A 22288-nucleotide genomic window follows, 5' to 3' on the forward strand; every position below is an offset into this window, starting at 1 on the left:
AATGGGTGTTCCTCTGTTTTAAGTTATTGCCTGAGAAATGTGAGAGTTTATGAACCCTTGAAGTTCACGGTACTTTCTTATGCTTCCACAATTGCAGCAGTATTAGTGTTTCTCAGACCAAGAGCATCAATTTGACCCCCTTTAGTAGTTAGGGAGCTTCACAGAGAGGGAATACTTAAACTTAGATGGCCATTAGGAAAACATTCAGGCCATTATACCAGGAAAAAACAACGGAAGGGTCAGTGCAACTCAGCCCCTCACTGGGCTGAGGAAGGGATTGAGGAAAGAATCAAGTGTCCAATCAGAGTTCAGTCCTACCACCACCTTCAGGTAGCTACAGGACTATAAACAATTCACTTAGGCCAGATGGGCCTCAATTTCCTTTTCTACAAAATGATCTCTATGGACCTTTCCAGCTCCATTCTTGTATGTGTCTTTACGACTGACAGTGCAGTTTTTTAAATTTTTAGAATATTTTTGGATCCTGACATGGCAAACTTTGCAATCTACTTTGCAGATTGTGGAGATACAGGTGTATCTGTGTACATTTCTTTAAATTCAGTAATTAAGTTTCCCACTTTAAAATTTCCTAATGAGGAGAGAAATACATACACACATTACTGTATCTTTATCCTTTACTGATCTAAATACTTACTGCAGAGAGTGTATCTAACACAGTCTAGTGATTGTAAATTTTTGCATTCGAAAATTTTAAGTCTTATTTAGATGATCTTCTGTAGGACATCTTGAGTTTATCAGTGATCTATAGCACAGTTGAATATCTATTCTGCTAATTAAACATCAGGTGCTGTTGTTATCTCTATTAACTAACTCTAAGACCCCCCCCCCCCCACCCCTTACTCAAAGTGTGGCCCAGGGCCCATTGATATCCGCATCACCTGGGACTGGTCAGAAATGCAAAATGCCTCACCCCAGGTCTATGAAATCAACATCTGCATTTTAACCAGGTGCTCAGGTGATTTGTTGGCGTACTAAAGTTCTAGAAGTGCTATTAGACATTATAGTGCTTCCTGTACTGCTTTAAAATAGGTGGGGTTTTTTTCCTATAACGGAATGACTAAATGAGCAAACTAACTGTCATTTAGCAAAGTGAATTGCTATAATTCAGTGCCACCAAACTTAGAGTTATAGAAGCTTACAGTTGATAGTTTCTCTAATTTCTTTTTAAATATAGTACTAGGTCTGCTCGTATAAACGGCAAGGGGCCAGGGAACTGGAGGAAAAGGGTTATTCTAAGACCCACTCACAAATACTACATATATCATTGAAAATCAAAGTGAAGAATATTAAAATCTTTACTGTTTTTTATAGGATTAGGTACCAACCAATATATTATTTTTCTTTCACTTTATAGCTCCTGATTTTCAAATTCCACAAAGCATTGCTGTCATATATAAATTATCATAAAGAGAAAAAATACATTTCAACTATGTGGTAAAAATTCTGAAATAAATAAATAATAAAATAAGCTGAGGATATAAAATTCAAACAAATTCAAATAAAACAGACGCAGATTCTAGTTGCAGCTCTAAAACTGTGATTTTTCAACAGTTCACTTAACTTCTCTGGGTTCCAATTTCTTCACCTAGAAAACGAGGGGATGATCTTGATTTTACATCCCAGCTTTAAAATTCTTAAATCCAATATGTCTGAAATCAATGCCTGTTTTGTCATCTCAGATGCATCTATTGAACTTTAGTATGGAATCTCAGAAGTAGCATAAATAAGTCATTCTGAGGTGTCTGCTATTTTACTCACTAAGAACAGGAGCATATGGGCTAATGACCACCTCATGGTGCTAATGTAAAGACATTGTCCCCAAAAGAATTTTTCTCTAGGCAAGGCACAAATGGGGATGACAGAACACATTTTGATGCAGGAAAAGTTATCTTGGTTTCCTTTCATTCTGAATCACCAAATCAAATTGTGTAAATCCATACCCCTTGCTAACTACCCAATTAATGCTCATGGTTTCCACGAGTCCTGAGTGCACAGTTGAGAGTTTCCACCTTTCACAGCCTCCCAAAACAAACAGAGGATGGTTGAGAGGTAGTTACACCTGAAAAGTTACCTAGTTACTCTGGCAGTATAAAGTAAACTGACAGGTCTTTCAGTGGGCTAATTATCGAGCCTGCTCTTTGGTTCACTGACAGAAATTGCTTGTTTGTGGGAAGAAAAATATTTGTGCATTGCTTTTTCCACTACCGCTATTTCTATCATCATAAATAAGAATCAATAGGCCATTTCAAGTAGCATATGCTCACCACCATTTAGCATCTGAGTGTCAGCTGTATGCAGACTAAGCAGCAGTGCCCCAAACTCCAGGCTGAGGAGCAAAACCCAACAGACAGGAAAGCACTTCGGATTCAATAAGACAGTGTATATGTCTGTGTGAGCAACTCGAGGGCAAGAGTGGTCCATTCCTTGTCTCTGTATCTGTAGCACACTGTCTGGCACAAGCTGGGCTATCCAAAATGAATAAACCAGTGAATGAAGGATGACTGAATGGATGGACGGAGGAATAAGGCAAAAGAAGGTTTTAAGATGATATATGGAACCAGCTGGATTTCTTGGCTGGGTCAGAGGATGTTGTTTTGATAAGTGCAGTTATCTACAATTCATGAGGGAGAAATGAAGGCCAAGACATAGTGCGAGTTGAGAGGGAGCCTGCCGTTGGTGAGTAGCTCAACAGCACAGAGCCAGGTCCCCACAATATTCACCATCAGACCACCTATGGAAGACAAGAAATCAGAATGACAGCGTTAAGAAAATCAGGCAAGACCTCAAAAGAAAAAATTCTCCACTGCCAGTAAGAGTCTTGCTGAACAAAACAACGTCAGGAAGGGAATGATAAAGAAAAGATAGGGAAAAAATGAGGTGGTGAGGAAGAGTGGAACAGGAGTTCAGCCAGAAGCCTGAGGGGGGAAATAGGTGTGTGAAAAATGTGCCAAAACAGCGAGATGCGAGGAAGACCCACTATTTTCAAGGGAGGCTGTGGGTGTCTGGGTTGTGAGGACTGGAAAGGCATTAAGGCTGAGAGGAGATCAAGGGAGGGAGGGAGAGAGGGAGAGGTCAGATAAATGTCTATAAAATAACACCCATCACCACTGATAACAAGTATAAAAGAATCCTTTTTTCTTCTTGAGAAAGACAAAGGGAATTTTAAGTAGGATTAAGTAGTAGTAGCTTTCAGAACTCAGCAGCTCTCAGAAGCAATAATAACTACATAAATAGCTAAGTGGATGGTAGGAATTACTTCACTTTGGAATTTGGCCAGCATATCAAAGTTAACAGTAACATCGCATCTTTTTGAAAGCTTTCCTGAGATTCCAGGGGGAAAACTCATCTCAGAAAACTGCACCGAGTTAATTTTAGGAAGAGAATGCTCCTCACTACTTGAAGACATTCCATCTCCTGAAAATTGATAAGACAAAAGCCCCATCCTGCTGGGAAGCACTCTCTTATCCATGTAAATACATCGCCAGTATCATCCACAAGGGAAGCAAATAATTACATTCACAGAGTACTATCACCTAATATAAAATTTTACTCAAAACATAACGCACAAATGATGTTTTAATGCAGCAAAAAGGGCCCTGTAGATATCCCACTTCCACAGAGTTCCCCAACTTTTTGACTCATTGTGGATGGTTAAAATGTGAACCTCATAAGGCCAAATTTTGAAACATCACATCTGTATACATTCACTTATGAATTAGATGAAGTTGGACAATAGGGAAATATAAATAATTTTTCAAACCCTGGACACCTCTACTCATGATTATCCTGTAGTTTTTTTCCTCTTAAGTACATTTGACCACTAACGTGCTAAATCATCTTCTTTCCTCCCCAAAACCAGAGATGAAAACTGAGTGTTGACAGTAATTTGAGGCACAAATATCTTTTCTCACCATCTGGAAACATTCATGTGTTACTTTTTAAAAAAAAAAAAATTAAATTAGAACATTGCATTATTTATTTTCTACCCAGAGACAAGTTATTTCAGTATCACCCACAATGGAATTTGCGTGAAAATCTGTTTACTGACCCTGTTCCCTAAGGGTGCCCTTGCCCTAGCACTTGGAGTAAACATCATTTTCATTGCACTAGAAATAGTTCTAATTGGACAGATTGTCACAATTTTAGCAACACCCAAATAAATCAAAGGAATCTGAAGCAGACATGCCACCAAATCTGGATTCTACCACAAACCAGTGCAGTATTTATGCCTGAAAGAAGTGTCCAGTATATACCATCTACAGATGCTAAAAGGACATCTACATATACCAACGTTTTTGGAAAATATGAGTTTAGAGAAACTGGTTATTCTGAAAACAGTCTGTTAAAAAGTTGTGTGATTAGTTAATAACTAATTTCATACCAATTTTATTATACATATTAAAAAGAACTGAGTTCACACCTTTCATTAACTGGTAGATTTTCATTAATATGGTCTAAACAATAATAGGCTATGAATGTGAAGATGATCGAATAACAATGGAATTCAGAATTAAGCACAGTGTAAAATATATGGGAATGAAAAGCACAGAAAGTACTTGTAAGTAAACCCTCCTTTCAAGCCCATTATTCCTTAACATGCTCCCTCCTCTCCAATAAGCTGGACCTCCCAAATGTCCTTCACTCATCTCCGTGCCATATCATACTCGACGCTTTTGCCCTGCCAACCCACCTTTTCCCTCATCTTGGATGAATTTTACAACTTGAACTTATAGTCATACACGTTCTGAACTTCCTTAATATCTACGTCCAAATTTAGCCTTTAATTATGGGATTGTTTCCCTCTGCTATGTAAGTGTATTTTTCCCCAACTAAATAACATTATTTAAAGGTGACACCTTCCTCTTAATGCCTCTCCCTAAAGTTTTTCTCAAGACCCCGCTCCACATTTAATTTCTTTTTCTCTAGTCATTCCTTGTGAATATTATATATTTCTGGAAACACTCTTAAATGTGCCCCATCCTAAAGAAAATTTCGGCAAACTTGCTTCTTTCTCAAGTTCTCCCACCATATCTACTTTCTTCCTCTACCAAACTTCTTGGAAAAGCATTCTTCCTTCTACTTCCTCTATTCTGGGTCTGCCTCAAACTCTCCCAATCTGAGTCTCTATCCCATTTCTTATCCCTCAGCCACACCTTTCTGCAGCACTGAAGCTGCGTGCACCCCATCTTCTCTCCTGGAGACTGAGACAGCATGGACTCTCAGTTCATCTCCTTCCCCAAACCTGCGACATTCAGTTTCCCTTCCTGGCTCCTCCCCTAGAGTCTTCAGTTGTCATCTCTCATCTCTGCTCAATCTCCTATGGCAACTGCTTCTCTGCTCTTATCTTTAACTTCCAGGTCTTCATCTCCTGCTCCCTCTGTATTTTCAGTGCTGAACTCTCTGTGGGGTCCCAGACCTTATGCTGCCACCTGCTGGGCAGTTCCATGGGGCTATCTCAGAACCAAATTCAAATTAGTCCCTGTAAATCTACAATTCATTCTGTCTTCTCTGTTAACTAATTACATCACCATTTTCCTAGACCTAGCTGGTAGAGATTTAACATTCAGAACTTCCATCACTTAGCACCACCTCCAGCATTAATCACTCACCCTGTACTATAAATACTACCTACTAGGACTCCTATCCTCTGGATTGTGCCCTAACTTTCACCTCCTTGTTTAGGCTGTCATTGCCTGTCTGTACTGGATGGGTCCTGACTGACCTTTCTCCTTTCTCTCCCCTAATCTCCAATCCTTACACTTCTACGAGAGGAATCTTCTTGAAACAGGTATCTGAGCAATGCCCTAGATGAAAAGCCTCAAGTAATTCTACCCTACAGTAGGATAAAGCCCAAACTCCTCAGCTCTGGAACTTCTAGAAAGAACTTCAAGACCTTGCATGACTGGCACCAGATCATCGCTTTAGCCTCATCTGCCATCACTCTCCCTCTTACTCACTATCCTCACTCTCACTCACTCTAGCCTCCCTGGAATTTTTTTTTTTCTCTATGTTGAACAAAGGAGGTTTGTCCTAAATTCTAGAATGGGCTGCCATCATATCTTCACATGGCAACAACTTCTTGCTGTTGAGGTCTCATCTCAAATGTCACCTCTTTGGCGAAGCATCCTCTGACTGCACAATCTAATTGCTGCTCTTCCTGCCAATACCACCTGGTCACCCTGTCACATTTACTCTGTTGTATTTCCCATAAGTATGTTTCAGCATCTGGAAGTCTCTGTTCATTAATGTGTTTACTTATTTAGTGTCTGTCTCCTCACACAGGAATGTAAGCTTCCACAAGCACAGACCTTGTCCCCTTTCACTCACCCCAGCTCCTGGAACAATACCTGGCACGCAGGAAGCCTGAAGTTAGATCCATCCACAGCTAGCGCCTATTTTCACATCCCCATCCTCACTCTGTTTATATATCTGCTCCAACATTTGTCATATTACATCTTTTATTTGAACATCTATTTCCAAAGGAAGTGAGTAGAAGGAAAGGAGGACAACAAAATATGCAGGTGAGGGGATGAAGCATATGATTATAAAATTCTCACTCAAGTTTTATAGTATTCTGAGTAGAAGATTTATGCACCTTAAAATTATCTCTAAGTTTTATGGCTTTTTGTTCATGCTATAAAGAGTATTCTTTAAATTTCACTTTCCATGTGTTAGTTAGTAATATATGTTATATAATACATATATATTTAAAAATGGATTAAAAAATGAGTATTTATATTGACCTTGTATCTGTGGCCTTGCTAAATTTACCACTTGGTTTTAAAGCAATTTTTAAAATCCATTAGCGTTTCTATGTACACAATCATGTTATCTGGAAATAAAAAAGTTTCATTCTTACATTAAAAAAATGCACAATATCACTATTATTTTTAAACACAAGATATATAAAGTAAAGCATCAAAAAAGTCATAGGTGCTAGAGTTACCCAGGATATAGGGGACAAGAGTTTTACAGGGGACATGGGTTGAAATAGCGAACACAGCACTGGCTTAGAACAATTTATCATGATCCATCACCCTCACTACATTTTGAGCTTCTGCAGAGCAATATCATGTCTTGCTTGTTTGTCTATATCCCACCAAACCTAATAAAGTGCCTTGCCCAAAGTAGAAATTCAATAAATGTTTTTAAAATAGAATTGAAATATCCCAGTGGTGGACACATGGCATGTGTTCAATAAATACTTGTTGGTTGACTGTAAGAACCAATAAGTACACCTAAGTTTGCTGAATGATCAGTGTACTCTCAGCTCTGCTGAGAAACTATAACAAGAGACAGAAGGAAATAGAGATACTCTCATCATTATCCACATAGAAAAACTTCATTTCTCAGGTGGTAATAAAACAAATGCACCAAGGAAACATTTAAGTGGCTACCTGTGCATTTCTTTATATGACTGTTCCTTTTTCCATGTGATCCTAACTTGCATCCAAAATTCTCCTCCCAAAATTCTGCAAACCACACATTTCTTCGATTATTGGCAAGAGTTCGGCTTCTGAAGTATCGATCAAACCCTATTTTAAAGAAGAATGGTATGATTTTAATATTCGTTCAAAATCAAAACTGAATACTGTCAGAGCTTTTGAATGGATGTTATGCTATGTTGTGATCATTGCATGAAAAAAAACCCAAACCAGGGGCTGGCCCCGTGGCCAAGTGGTTAAGTTGGCGCGCTCTGCTGCAGCAGCCCAGGGTTCGGATCCTAGGCGCGGACATGGCACTGCTCGTCAGGTCACATTGAGGCGGCATCCTACATGTCACAACTAGAAGGACCCACAACTAAGATATACAACTATGTATGGGGTGGTTTGGGGAGATAAAGCAGAAAAAAAAAAACCCAAACCATATTAACAAATGAGGGAGAGCCAATAGCCCAGAAATAAGGCTTCTCTTATCACAAAAGCCAAGGACAATCAGTGGACAATATCTCCACCCCACCATTCACCATTCAGGCACCTGGGTCTGGGGATGAGCATCACTGGAAAGCCTGTTGTTAGTGTTGTCCTCACAACCTCTCCCTCTCCTCTTCATCTTTCGGCAGCAGTGACCAGTGACCTCATGTTGAATATTCAGAGCCAGCTCAGACTTTTCTTTTTTCTTTTTTTTTTTTTTGAGGAAGATTAGCCCTGAGGTAACATCTGCTGCCAATCCTCCTCTTTTTGCTGAGGAAGACTGGTCCTGAGCTAACATCCATGCCCATCTTCCTCTACTTTATATGTGGGACACCGTCTTAGCATGGCTTGCCATGCAGTGTCATGTCCACACCCAGGATCCGAACCAGAGAACCCCAGGCCACCGAAGCAGAATGTGCAAACTTAACCGCTGCACCATGGGGCCAGCCCCCAGTTCAGACTTTTCTTATTCTTCTCTTTTTCTCCTAGTAGAGGTCCATATTCCTGGTTTCTATGCTTCTACCTGCCTCAAAATTTATCCGTCCTGTATGTTCCATTTTCAGCTAATTCAATAAACTAATCAGTACTAATTTAACCTTATGAAGTCATGGACAATGAGCTAAAGTGTCAGCCTGCTCAGGTAACCACCTCATTGAACAGAGACCACCTAGAAATAATGCCTTACTCCAAAGGATAATAGGAAAGGTAGGAATTTCAGTTACTGTCAAGACCATTGGAAAAGATATTTGGGAGACAGATTGCCTTTCAGAGATGCTCCACATTTTTGCTGTTGTATTTATTTATCCATAGGGTCAGCCTAGCATCATGTCTTCATTTTCTATAAAGCAAACACTCTCCCTCCAACAATGCTGTAATCATCATATATGCCCATGGAAATATGCAAACTTAGAGGGCAACATCATAGAAATATTTAAGGCCAACTATAATTCTCTTTCTTAAAAAAATACTAATAGATACTCTTTCTTAATAAAAAAATATATATGTTGGGTTAAATAGTTACTGTTATGGCAATTCTGCCATCAGAGCTAAAAATTCAATCCAGAGTCAACAATAATAGGTGCATTTCATCATACGCTGCTACTCTGGTTTTGCCTTTGAGTTTTGATTCAGCTGGAATGAAACAAATTCCCTATGGTGCATCCTTACCATCAATTGATGTTCTTTTGGGCAAAATCGTCACAGCCCCTTCTGCAATCTCCTCCTGTTGATAAACGGGTGCTATTTTAGATCCCCAACTATCTGAGCCAATCCAGAGAAAATGCCCACTTTGGTTTAATTTTTTCGCTGCTTCCAATATCCTCCTATAGGAATAAAAAGAAATAAAACATACTACATTTATCAAGAAACACTACACTTATTAATCTTACAAGACTGGCGATATCAAGTTATTTATACTCAGTAGGTCACTGTTAAGCAATTAGTCAGTCATTCTAATCGCCCGAGTCTTATCATCTCCTAAGGAAACGTATTGGAGACTTTAACTCCAGCACCTGTTAATTAGCCTCATCCTTCACCTCATTCACGTCATTCTGTCTATCATCCTTATTTGTCTCACTTCTTTCAGTCCCTAGGTTTTCCCATATAGGCATTTCAGACTGAGAAACGAGAAGGCTGTTGTGCCTCGTGCAGCAGAAGGTAGGCTATAATTGCATGAGAATATTGCAATTCCTGTGAAATCTCACAAGATTTTACATTGAACATGAAATATGCTAGAAAAAGGATGTGGGCTGCAAATCTGATCCCACATAAGGAAGAAAAGTAATCAGAACCTGATGTCATCTTCATTGGCAAACATAATCACTGCCCGAGCATTAGGTGTTTCTAGCAGGCGTTTGATGATCTTTTCAAATTCCCCAGGTCTTGGTTCACGTGGGATTTTCTGTGATTGAGCAATGCAAACACCACCTATTAAAAAAGAGAGAGAGAGAGAGGGATTCAGAAAGGGCATTTGTTTAATTAACCAACTTAATTAAGTTAGCTACTGTATAAAAACACATGATTCAGGACAGGATATTGTTCCTCAAAACATCTGTCATTCTCACCTAAAGCAACCATATTTATTTGCATTATAATATATATATCAAATAAATTACATCAATTACTTAATCATACATCAGGATTGGTTTTTCTCTCCAAGTTTAAACACTATTTTTGTGGATGTCTATAAGAAAACTAAAGAGTGCAAACTGTGTGATGAGAGTCAAGGGGTAGGAAAAAGGGCTGTTTTTGGGGCTGGCCCCGTGGCCGAGTAGTTAAGTTCGCGCACTCCGCTGCAGGCGGCCCAGTGCTTCGTCAGTTCGAATCCTGGGCGCAGACATGGCACTGCTCATCAAACCACGCTGACATGCCACAACTAGAAGGACCCACAACAAAGAATATACAACTAGGTACCGGGGGACTTTGGGGAGAAAAAGGAAAAGAAATAATCTTTAAAAAAAAAAAAAAAGGGCTGTTTTGATTCATTTAACATAAGTCAAAGGACAAGTGCCTGGATTAAAAAAAATGATGAATATCTCATGTAGGTGAGACTACCTATTAAACAGGAAGGTACTTTAGCTACTTTTATTAGTAGACCTCCTTTAAAATTAATTTCATTTTATAGCTCATAGTATTGCAGCAAGATTCTTATGTATCAGCATAATATGTTATGAGACAAGTGGTCTTCAAGACTCTTTGAGACACAGGCAAGTCCCAAAGATGCAACCCTGAGTCGACATATGAAAATCAAAATGGTCGAAATCCCATCCCACTATCACAGTAAAGAAAGAAAGAACTCTTCTTTTGGCTTCTTCTAAAGCAATGAGAGATCAATAAGAAAAGTTTATAAAAGATCTTTGCCATTTGGCTGGGACAGAAAGAGAAGCAAGAGGTTTCCTCACTTGCAGTGGAGGAGAGAGATAACATATTCTAATACTGGAAGAAAAAGCAATATTAGCAATATGTTTCAGTACCATTCTGATTTAAACAGGCTTTTTTGAGTCAGTTGAGAATTAAATCACCATTTATAGCTTTGCTTCAGTAGGCAAAGGCATTTTTACTTCCAAACAATTGGCAATGCATTCAGTCACCCAAATGTTTCTGGGTGCCATTATACGCTACACATTGGGCTGGACACTGGGAATGCACAGTCTAATCCAGAAGTTACCGTCTAGTCTGGGAGATAGGCATTCCAATAAACTATCATAGAACATGTAATAAATTTTTGAATTAAGAGGGTATACCATGTAATGGCAGCACAGAAGAAGGAACTAAAGTGATTGAGAAAGCTAAATTTGAAAGGGCAAATATACATCCATATAGGGACAAAAGTGGGACACTTCTGGTAGAGGCCAAGGTATGAAAGAAGGTTGCTTGATCATGGCCCATGGTAAAGACCAGCTGGGGTTAAGGTTAGAAAGAACAGCAAGGCTCAGCTTGAGGAGGACTTTGTTAGACATGCCAGATAATATGGACTTGATCTTTAAACAATGGGAACTCATTGAAAATTCATAAGCAGGAGAATTACGTGATGAGCTTTATACTTTAGGAAGAAACCTCAAGTAGACAAAAAAAGAAGAAACATCTAGTAGCCATACAATGGGTATCCAGTGTGTTGTTAACAGACTTAATATGTGTAGCAATAATGTATGACTAACAAGTGCTAGACAGAGTATTGAAGGCTTAATTTTCATTTAACTTAGAGTACTGTCAAAGTTATCCCTGAAATAACAACACTCTTACTACCTTACCATACGCTCTTCAGGAGTGGGAATTGCCCATAATCCACAGCCTGAGCCTGTAGTTAGCTGCCCTACTGATGTGCCATTGATCGATTCATTCTTTCAGTAAATATATATTGAGTGTCCACTGTCTTCCAGACTCTGTGTGGGGGCTGTGAATGCAATGGTGAATAAAATAGACATGATCTCTGCCTTCACAGAGTTCAGGAACATTGTAGGTGAAACAGGCTTAATGCAAAACAAAATAAAATGATAACCATGCAATTATAAATTATGACAAGTCCTAAGAGGAAGAGCACGGGTATTTAATTTAGATTGAGGTGTGTTCAGGAAAAACCTCCCTAAAATGGTGTCACTTAGCTGAGGTCAGAAAGAAGAAGAAAGGGAGATAATAGTATAAGAGAAAGCAAGAAAGAGCCAGCGGAGTTAACAAATGAGGGGGAGAGAAGCGTGTACAAAGATGAGAGGTAGACAGAGGCCAGGTCAGGCCTGACTGTACAGGGCCTGTGAAAGATTATGAATAATTAAACTTAGCCTCCTCACTAAGTATTTCCCTTTCTTCAATCTTTTGGTAGCCCAGAGGTGTATGTCTCGCCTATGAACGTTGCATTTCATGGAAAACAATGGATGAGGATCGCTGAGGTACAGGGCAACCTGGAATGGAAAGAACAGGAGGCAATGAGCCCAGTTAGGCAGTTACTGGGTCAGGCAATGGGAGGTGATGAGTAAGACAATGTTACTATCCGGAGGGAAGCAGATGGAGCTGTTAGAAGGTCTGCGTTAGAATCAATGGGGCTTTGTACTGTTTTTTCTGTAGTTGACTGACATATGATTGGCAAGCACAAATTGTATACATTTAGGTTGTACTGACTTGCTCTAAGTAGTGAGGTAGTGGGAAACTACTAAGCATGACTCTAAGGTTTTGGCCTTCGTGATCAGTTTATGTAATGCCCCCATTTAACAAGTGGGAAAAGCAGGAGGGTGAGCAGGTTTGTGGGGGAGAAAAGAATGGTTCTGATTCAGGACAGGTTGTGTTTGAAGTATCCAGGGAACATCTAACTACAAAAGTGGGTCTGGAGCTAAGGAGAGGGAAGGGAAATGTAATCAGTTTTGTCAGGTGCTGACACGTGACAAGTAGGTGAAGTGTTGGGAGTGAAGCAATCACTCAGAGGGAGTGTTTAAATCAAGAATAGGAAAAGGTGAATGATAGAGCTCTGAAAAACCACTAGCTTTGCAGAAGAGGCTAGTGAATGAGACTGGAAAGGAGTGATCACCTATTTTGAGGAGAAAACTTTTGAGATAAAGTCTAGAGGCGAGTTGAAGACTATGCATAATGTCTTTAAAAATCAAACAAACAAACAAAAAACTATGGTGAGTGGAGGCTTTAGGTAACTGTAGAAATGTCAGACGAAAACTGTAACACTCTCTAGGGAACAATAGCTGTTTCAAAATATGACAGCCCTTTTAATTAAATTGCTATGATTACCTAAGCATCCCATTAAAGTCATGCCATAGCCTAAGGATCATTCTGGGATTACTACTGACTCCATAGCCAGAAGAAATGAAGGCTAGAAAAATTTTATTAGGACCATTACAGATGAGGCAAACAGGCAATCCAGACATATGGTTTAGTCTGAATTCACTGATTTATTCATTCCCTAAGGATCTATTGAATATTTTGTTTGTACAAAGCTGTTAGTTAGGTTGGACTTTTACATAACCTCAATCCATTTCATATTTTTTTATTCCTCTACCTCACCTTATATCTGTCAGCCTAGTCAATTTGTATTTTCCTTGAAAGAGGGACTGCACAATTAATTTATTCCAGCTGAACACACAGAGAAACTGCTCTGCATGGCATTTTGCTGTTTGATGCCTTATGGATATTTTATTCATTCATGGACTGTATTACTTCTCAAATGATTGGATTTAGAAGATTAGGATTCTTTTCTTAGCCCTGAAACTCATTCACACTTCTTTTCTTCACATCAGTCAAAAAGTCAGACAGTTAATCCATTCATAAGCACTCAAGTCTACTATGTTTCAGGAGCTACAGACATTCAAAGATTGCCTGTTCTCAGCAGTCTTATAAGTGAATGACAAGATGTACACACAAGAAAAACCAGATAAGGATGTAAAGTTATCTAAGGTTGAAAGATAACAGCATAAGATGTATCAAAATGCAGTAATAAATGGCGTCATCCCCCAAAACAGTCCTATGACTTCATAAGAAGAAGAAGTCATCATATACTCTTAGAGAGTGGTTAAAACACCAGTGAAATTTAGTCAAACATTCAGGCTTAATCAAAGATATTTTTTCCTACAATACTTGTTATCTATTGTTTTAATTTTTAAGGAGACTCTCTGATTTGATTTAGACTCCTGGGGTAGGTAGGAGGAAGAGGAGCTGCCCTCCATCAAAGAAGATGATATTGCATCTATTTTTCCATATCTCACTCTGAAAGAGTACTTACGGTGTATAAGTCAAGGGACACTTACTTTCCTATTCTGCAGGTGTGCCCAGGTCTGCAAGAAGTAATTTTTAAAGCTTCGTGCTTAGGAAAAGAATGTTGTATGCAGGAATTTATAATTGGCTGCTTTCTAAAATTTCCCATCTGATTTCTTTGCCTGTGTAGGTTTCTCTTATTTAACGATAATTAAAAGATCATTTGTTAAACTGAACACTTTAAATATACTCTACAACACACACGATCACTCCTGGGCAGTCTCATTCGCTCTATGATACCTCACTGGTCCTACTGGCAGTACTCTAAGGTTGGTATTAGCACCATATTTCTGATGCGGAAACTGAGAAACAGGGGTATCAACAGCTAGCAAGAGCCTGGAACCCAGATTCAAAGCTAGATCCATCTGACTCCAAGTGTAGACATCTTCCATCATCCTGCCCGTCCATAATTGACTATACCTGTTGCTTAATGGTTTAGCGGATAAAAATGATTGACAAATAGGATAAAGCAAATTTAAAGACCCATTTAAAAAACCCAGCAGGTTGCCCCTTATAAATCTAATGGATAGCTACACAAATACAGTACTTCTACTGAGTATTAAGAACTTAATTAAGATACTTAGAACTCCTGCAGATTATAGAACTGACAAACTTCTTCAGTATATAACCAGTCTACCCTCAAAACTTTCCAATTGCTTTTATCACTTTATAAATTAAAAAAATGAATAAATTTAAAAATCAATTAAAAAATATAACAAAATTAATTATACCTCAGTAAAGTTTGTTAAAAATTATAATGCCAAAAAAATAAAAATATATAGACTTTTTTTTAAAGCCTCCTATAAAACAAAACAGCAACAACAAAAAACGTTACAATTGTCCCTGTAAATTATGTCCTCAGGAAGACTTTCCTGAGGTCTCTAGTGCTCCACTTCACCTTTGCACTGTAGCAACCACAATAATTGTATTTTTTTAATTTTATCTTTTTTTTTTTCTCACCATAGACTATAAGCTCCATGACTACTGAATCTTGTCTTTCACATTTACCATCATAGCACCATCACCTAGCACTGTGCTTGATACACAGAAACTTGAACAAATATTTGTTGGATGAAAAAATTCAAGACCTGTAAGAGGTATTGGTGGTATAGAGAAAAGAAATGAGACAGTCTTGCCTTCAAACACCTCTCAGTCAAGTAAGGAAACAGAACGATGCATGTAAATAAATGTTTAAAAATAAATGGCATAAAAGAAGTAAAAAAATTTGGACCATGACAACTCAGAGGAAGTTGCCACTGAAATGGGCTCTGCCTTCCAAAATGGTTTTTATCAGAGTACTATGAAACAGAATATCACCTTGGCCTTACTTTATTCATCTGTAGTGTGGCACAATAATTGACTTTTATTGATACCAGAGCAAATTTGTAAACAATTCCACTCATAATTTTTATCTCTTTAGAAAGCCAAGACTCATGGATGAGTAGCCTGAGGTCTCCGGTCTGAGAGATGAAAAGTTTATTCGTATGCGTTGGTTTGCTAGTGCAGAAAGATGTTGGAGTGAGAAAGAAAACAGACTTGGTGTCAGAAGACCTGAGAGTGGGTCCTGTATGACCTTGAACAAGTCTCCCAGCTCTCAGTGTCCGTATCTCTGTGACAAGGTTCATAGTAACTATCTCCCAAGGGCGTGAAGAGAATTAAATTAAAAAGAGTAAAATGATAAAGGTCTATACAAACGTGGTACATTATTATTGTTAATAGTATAACAATCATGACCAGAGAAGCCTCATCACCAAGCCTGAGAGGAGAGATAGTTGATATTCACATCTACAACGTGGGATTGTTAACAGATCATATTCTTGAACCCTTGTGCATTCTTTGTATAATACTATCAAACATCCTAAATAATAAGAAGTGCTACTTGCCCACATGTCTATGCCACTAAATGACTAGAGTTCACTTTTCACCTATTATTAGCCATCATGATGTGACTGGGGCAATTTCAATATGAGAGAATATGAGAGATTTCAATATGAGAGAATGGGAAAAGTTACTTACATTCTCCGCCCCGACCCCCTCAATTCCTACCCTAAGTACCCAAGTCTCCTTTCAAAGGGAATCCATAAGAATTTCAAAAATCTGAGTTGAAAATTAGAATTTAATTCTTTAAAAGAATAATAGTATGGTAAAAATTATTAAACTATTAATGGTGTCAACTATTAAGAAGCAAAAGTTGTTGTGGAAACAACCACATGTTCTGTTTCATTTAAACATTTGCCTATTGATTATTAACAGGCTGGACTCTAAAGCCTGAGACAATACTGTTGCAGGTTGGGCTCCCCAGGAAGCAGACCCCCAGAAAGAGTTTGAGACGCATCATATTCACCCTTGGCCTCCACCCTATAGAGAGCCAAAGAAGGAAGCAAGGCTGGGCAGAGGAGAAGTCCAGCTGGCTGTGGCCCAGTGACAAATTCCCAACACCCCAGGGAGCATTGAGACTAGAATGGTCTCCAGAGGTGTTCTGATTTAGTTCAAGAAGCCCACGCTATTATACCCCTACATCAATCAGTCATTGGATGTGGGCCATCCTGGTAAGAGGGGAAGAGACATTGGCAAGGCAGCACTCTGCAGACTTCAAGGCAACCCTTCAAGGCAAAGGCAACAGGTCCTTCACTGAATGGGGATCTGAAGGAAGACTCATCATATATACAAACTAAAATTTATAGAGAACAAAGATATTATATCTCTGAAATGATAGTACAGTCAAATAATTAATAAAATTTTATTGTTTAAATTCAAAACTCCTCTTCAGAGGGGACTATTGCACAAAGAAAGGCAATCTATACAAACAGTACAAAATGGGAATTGTAGCCAGCTCAATAAGAGAACTAAGATCATAAAACTCCCTGGTATTTCAATAGAGAAGTTTTGTGAAAGCAATCTGAAAAGATAAAGAACGGTGTTGTTGGTTGTTGCTTATTTTTAAGAATAAAATCTCTATTAATAATGTAGAAGGAGAAAAATAAATCAAGAAACGGTGTCACAGGACCAAGTTCCAACTGTGATGGAAATAGAGGAGGATTAAATTATTAGGAATGAAATTATGTACAAAGCTATGTATAGAATATTAAATATGATTGTTTTAAACAATATGATTATTAACAACGTCTCAAGTTAGTTCACAATTTCAAGTTAAGTTCTAAGTAAATCAGATCAAATTTTTGTTTGTATAACTTGTTACATCTGCATGACAGACTTTGGTTTTGGTGCATAAAAAATCAACAAAATTACCATTTTTATCAATTGTTAAGGAGAATGACTAGACTATTGGTAAAAACGGTTGGTCAAAATTCTTGGTTGATCATAAGAAATTGCCTATAATTGACCATTTTTGACCTAATAAAAATGTAATCTAGTCAGTCAACCATTGCTTATTTTTCATGTATGCACCTTCAGATAATAGCAATGAGCAAAACCAAATAACCAGTTTTTGTTTTTCCTTAAAGAAAATAGAAACACACAAACTCTAAAAAGTGTCCAGATCCCAATTCCAATTCCTGTGGGGGAGAGCTTTCCTCCTCACCATCCAGAAGTTCTCTGGATACCAACTGGGTGTCCTACAATTCAACTCAATTCTGACACTATCTACCCAGAGACAGTGTCAGATTCCACAGGTTAAGGCCTCAGTCCTATGAGACTGGCCGCTCCCCCCTCACCGTGGACAGCTGCCAGTCACATGCCCAGGTTGTTACCTGTACTTCTGACCAACTGGCTGTAAGTCAGAGGTTCCCAAGACCTCCTCCTTAGGTTTGATTAATTTGCTAGAGCAGCTCACAGAACTCAGGCAAACTCATTTACTTACTAGATTAGTGGCTTATTATAAAAGAATATAACTCAAGAACAGCCAGATGGAAGAGATGTATAAGGCAAGATATGGGGAATGGGCACAGAACTTCCATGTCATCTCCAAGTGCAATACTCTCTCCAAATCTCCATGTGTTCACTAGCCTGGAAGCTCTCCCAACTCTGTCCTTTTGGGTTTTTGTGGAAGCTTCCCTACATAGGCCTGATTGATTACATTGGCCATTGATGATTGAACTCAATCTCCAGCCTCCCTCCCCTCCCCAGAGGTTGGGATGTGGGATTGAAAGTTCTGACCCTCTAATCACTAGTTGGTTCTCCTGGCAACCAGCTCCCCACCTTAGGTTACCTAAGGGCTTTCCCAAAGGCACCTCATTAACATAACAAAAGACACCTAAATCTCTTTCACCACTTTGGAAATTCCAAGGGTTTTAGGAACTCTGTGCCAGAAATGGGGGAAAAAGATCAAAAATATATTTCTTATTATAAATGACAACTCTCCACCCTAATTACCCTTGGCATCATTTCTTTCCATCTTTCGGGAAACATAAGTAAAATAACAATTTGGCCTGATGTAATTGGTCCTTTAGTGGTAGTTGAGTAAAATTTGTTCTAAGGTTCAAATAAGTGTAATCACGCCTCTTGTAACAGTATTTTCACCTCCTTATGTGGTGTACAACTGGGACTTAGCAAAAAGTGAACAACATGATGAAACTGTGTACATTTGTCAGCTTAAAGTGCACTTTGTGAAAGAGAAGATTTATCTCGCACATCACAGTAAAGAAAAAGTGTTATCTTTAACAACATGGATTAACAGCAAAATTGCACTTAAACCTGTGCTCATTCTCCCCCACCCCAAACGTTTTATGCTTTTTCCTCTATCAAATGCCATGTGGACTCTTAAAGGGACTCTGAAAAGCAATAAAATGAGGGAGTGAAACTCCTGGTACAGAAGAGGCATGGAGCCAAATGCTATTCCCCTATGTGTCCCCTGAAAAGTGGCAATAGGGACAATCCAGTATGAAAAGGACTAGCATAGAAAGCCCCTCTCCCACCCCTGATCTGATGATCGGCATCATCAGATGCTGATGCTCTGGAGATAGATTGGGCTGGGGTAGGTTCACAGGGTCAGCGTCCATACATACTAGGCATTCTAGCTCTGCCACAAGTCATCACAGATCCAAACATCTGCTCAGAGGAACAGAGTGGTATGGTGGTTACAAATGTTGTCTCTGGAGCTAGACTTCCTAGCTTCAGATCCTGGCCCTTAATAGTTATGTGATGCTGGGTAAGTTATGTGACTTTTCTGTGCCTCTGCCCCTCATCTGAAGATTGAGGGGATGTTAGTATCTTCCAAATGGGTTATTGAGAAGGGATTAAATAAGCACTCAACAGATTAATTTATTCCTCAGAAAATACATGTTAGTTGTAAATTGTTTAAAATCAAAATTGACAAACCCCAAACAGAAATGGTAACCCACTTTCACCAACAATATTCACCCATACTATTATTTCTAGACATTCAAATTTCATTCCCCAAATGTGCACAGGATAATAACTCTTAGTAAGAGTCCAGTCAATGGGAATGTTAACTGCAGAAGATTCTATAGTTTGAAGAGAAACTTGTGCCCACCTCAGGCCAGAACTAAACTTCTGAGGTGTTGTCTCTTCGCACTCCTGAAAACTGGAAATGTCTGGGGAAACGTGGATACAATAGGTGGGGAAGATTCAGGGAAAGAAAGAAAGCAAGAAAATAAAAGAAGGAAACCAGGAAGAGGAGAGAGTGGGAAGAGAAATGATGTGGGGGAATAAAGAGAAGAGGACAGGAACAAGAGCAGAAACTAGAGAGCCAACCATTGAAACCAGAAGGATCTTTGGAGTTGGGCAAAAAATGGATTCTCTGCAGGGTCAAGAAAGCTAATGTGGGGTTAGGAATGGTTGGAGAAGGAGCACTTGACTGGGTTTAAGTAAGTTTTACTAATGTGTTGTCTGTATTTGTATTTATTTGGATTATTTTATGAGTACTATTTTTGCAGTGTTTTGGGATTTTGATTGTGCTTTGTCTGTCTGTTTGTTTTTGCCATTTCAAAGTAGCTGCCCAGATACTGAGGCCAACAACATGACAGGAAGGTTTCAAAAGATAAAACTAACTCCCTGTAAATGCTCAAATGCCCAATATGAACAGACTCTCTGAGACAAGAGAAATTTCATATTTTCCAGCCCATTGCCCAGGAAAACCATTATGCCAAAGACTATTGGAATCAAAGTGAGCATTGTTTAAATTTCTTACCTATTCTGGACTAGAAAAGAAATTAGTATTGGACTTTGAATTAAGCCCATTATAGTTACAGATTAGAAATTAGTAATTCATTTACAGATTAGGAATTCATTACAGAATTACATCCATTAAATTAGTGAGGGGGAGGGAGGACATTCGTGGCATCTACCCTTCTTCAATCTTCTAATACATATTTATTGAGAACCTACTACATGACAGATGCTTTTTAGATACAAGCAGATAGCTTGTGAACAATATAGAGAGGGCCCCAGACTTCGCAGAGCTCACATCCCAGTATATCCTTAAAGTCTAGTGAAGTTGATATCTGTGGGCACTCATTGGATGTGTGTGTGATGAATAAGTGAATGAATAAGAAGCTCCTATTTCATGATATAGTAGAATGATCTAATAAAGAGATAATAAGCCTATCCATGTATTAAAAATACCATCATTCAGAAAAAGGCAAAGCATCTTTTATCTACCTAAATACGTATCTATACATATATAACGTAAAAGTCATTTCCAAATACCTTCTGCAAATAGGACACTCTTAACAGTATCCCAACTGCAGTTAGCAGAGTTTGCAAACCATGAGCATTCTTCTATCCAGCATCCAAGTAACGTCTTATTCTACTTATCAGCATTACCTGAATTCTGCTATATTTTGGCTTTCAACCAGTGGTCTTTACTCAAAGCAGCACTTTCAACAGGTACTCAGAGAGGGCTGACATTCTGGATTTAAGGAGGAAGGAACTGAAGCTAAAAGATCATTATTATTTTAGGGAGATAACTCTTTAGAGCAAGCATTGCACCACAACCAATGTACTAGTAGTAACTAAACTAGGAAATGGACTTCAGAGAACAAAACTAAGCACGAAAAGCACTTAAAAACTCAGTCTTCAGGCAAATGCAAGTACTTGTAGTGTTTCTCTAGGTAATGCAAGATCATTTTCCACAGCAGGATTTGATCTATGTGTTTGAGATGTAAAAAGGTTAAAAATACAGTTATATATTTAACTTCTTGGATTCAAATAGAACTAAAAAGGGAGGAGAGTGAATAGACATGTTTTTGATAACAAGCCATCTTACATTTAAATCATTTAAAAAACTCTTTTTTAAAAAAATTTTTAACAGCTTTATTGAAGTGTAATTGATATACAAAAGAACTGTATTTATTTAATGGATACAATTTGATGAGTCTGGACATACATATATACCTATAATACTATCACAAAAATCAAGGTAATAAATGTATCTATCATCTCCAAAAGTTTCCTTGTGCCCATTTTGTGTGTGTGTGTGTGTATGGTAAGAACACTTAACATGGTATCTACCCTCTCAACAAAATTTTAAGTATGTAATAGTGTGATGTCACTTCGCATAACTGAAACTTTATACCCATTGAACAACAACTCCCCATTTGCCCCTCCCTCTAGCCCCTGGCAACCAAAATTCTATTCTCTGCTTCTATGAATTTAGCTATTTTTAGATATCTCATATAAGTAGAATCATACACCATTTGTCCTTCTTAGACTGGCTTATTTCACTTAGCATAACGTTCTCCAGGTTAGTCCATGTTGTCACAAATAGTAGGATTTCCTTCTTTGTTAAGGCTGAATAACATTCCATTGTATCTATATTCCACATTATCCCTTCATCTGTCAATGGATATTTGGGTTGTTTGCATATCTTGACTATTGTGAATACTGCTGCAGTGAACATGGGCATATAGATATCTCTTCAAGATTCAGATTTCAGGTTTTTTGTATAAGTACACAGAAGTGAGATTGCTGGATTACATGTTAGTTCCATTTTTAATTTTTTTGAGGAATCTCCACAGTGTTTTCCATAATGGCTGTACCATTTTATATTCCCACTAACAGGGTACAAGGTTCCAATTTCTCTACATCCTTGCCAATACTTGTTCTGTTTGTTTGTTTTTTGTTTGTTTGTTTGTTTTTGGTAATTGCCATCCTAAAAGGTGTGAAGTGATATCTCATTACAGTTTTGA

The 22288-nt window shown here is 38.3% G+C and overlaps 1 protein-coding gene across 1 annotated transcript in view; it reads right to left on the reverse strand.

Annotated features, from left to right (window-relative positions):
- Positions 1-22288, reverse strand: part of GRM8 (glutamate metabotropic receptor 8) — a 718399-nt gene that overhangs the window by 393953 nt on the left and 302158 nt on the right. The window contains exons 4-6 of the mRNA XM_046670043.1: positions 9725-9860; positions 9102-9256; positions 7419-7556 (exon numbers count right to left, since the gene is read on the reverse strand). Of these exons, the coding sequence (XP_046525999.1) occupies positions 7419-7556; positions 9102-9256; positions 9725-9860 (429 nt within the window). The remainder of the gene's footprint in view (positions 1-7418; positions 7557-9101; positions 9257-9724; positions 9861-22288) is intronic.

Source organism: Equus quagga, chromosome 8 (assembly GCF_021613505.1).
Source record: "Equus quagga isolate Etosha38 chromosome 8, UCLA_HA_Equagga_1.0, whole genome shotgun sequence".
Lineage (NCBI taxonomy): Eukaryota > Metazoa > Chordata > Mammalia > Perissodactyla > Equidae > Equus > Equus quagga.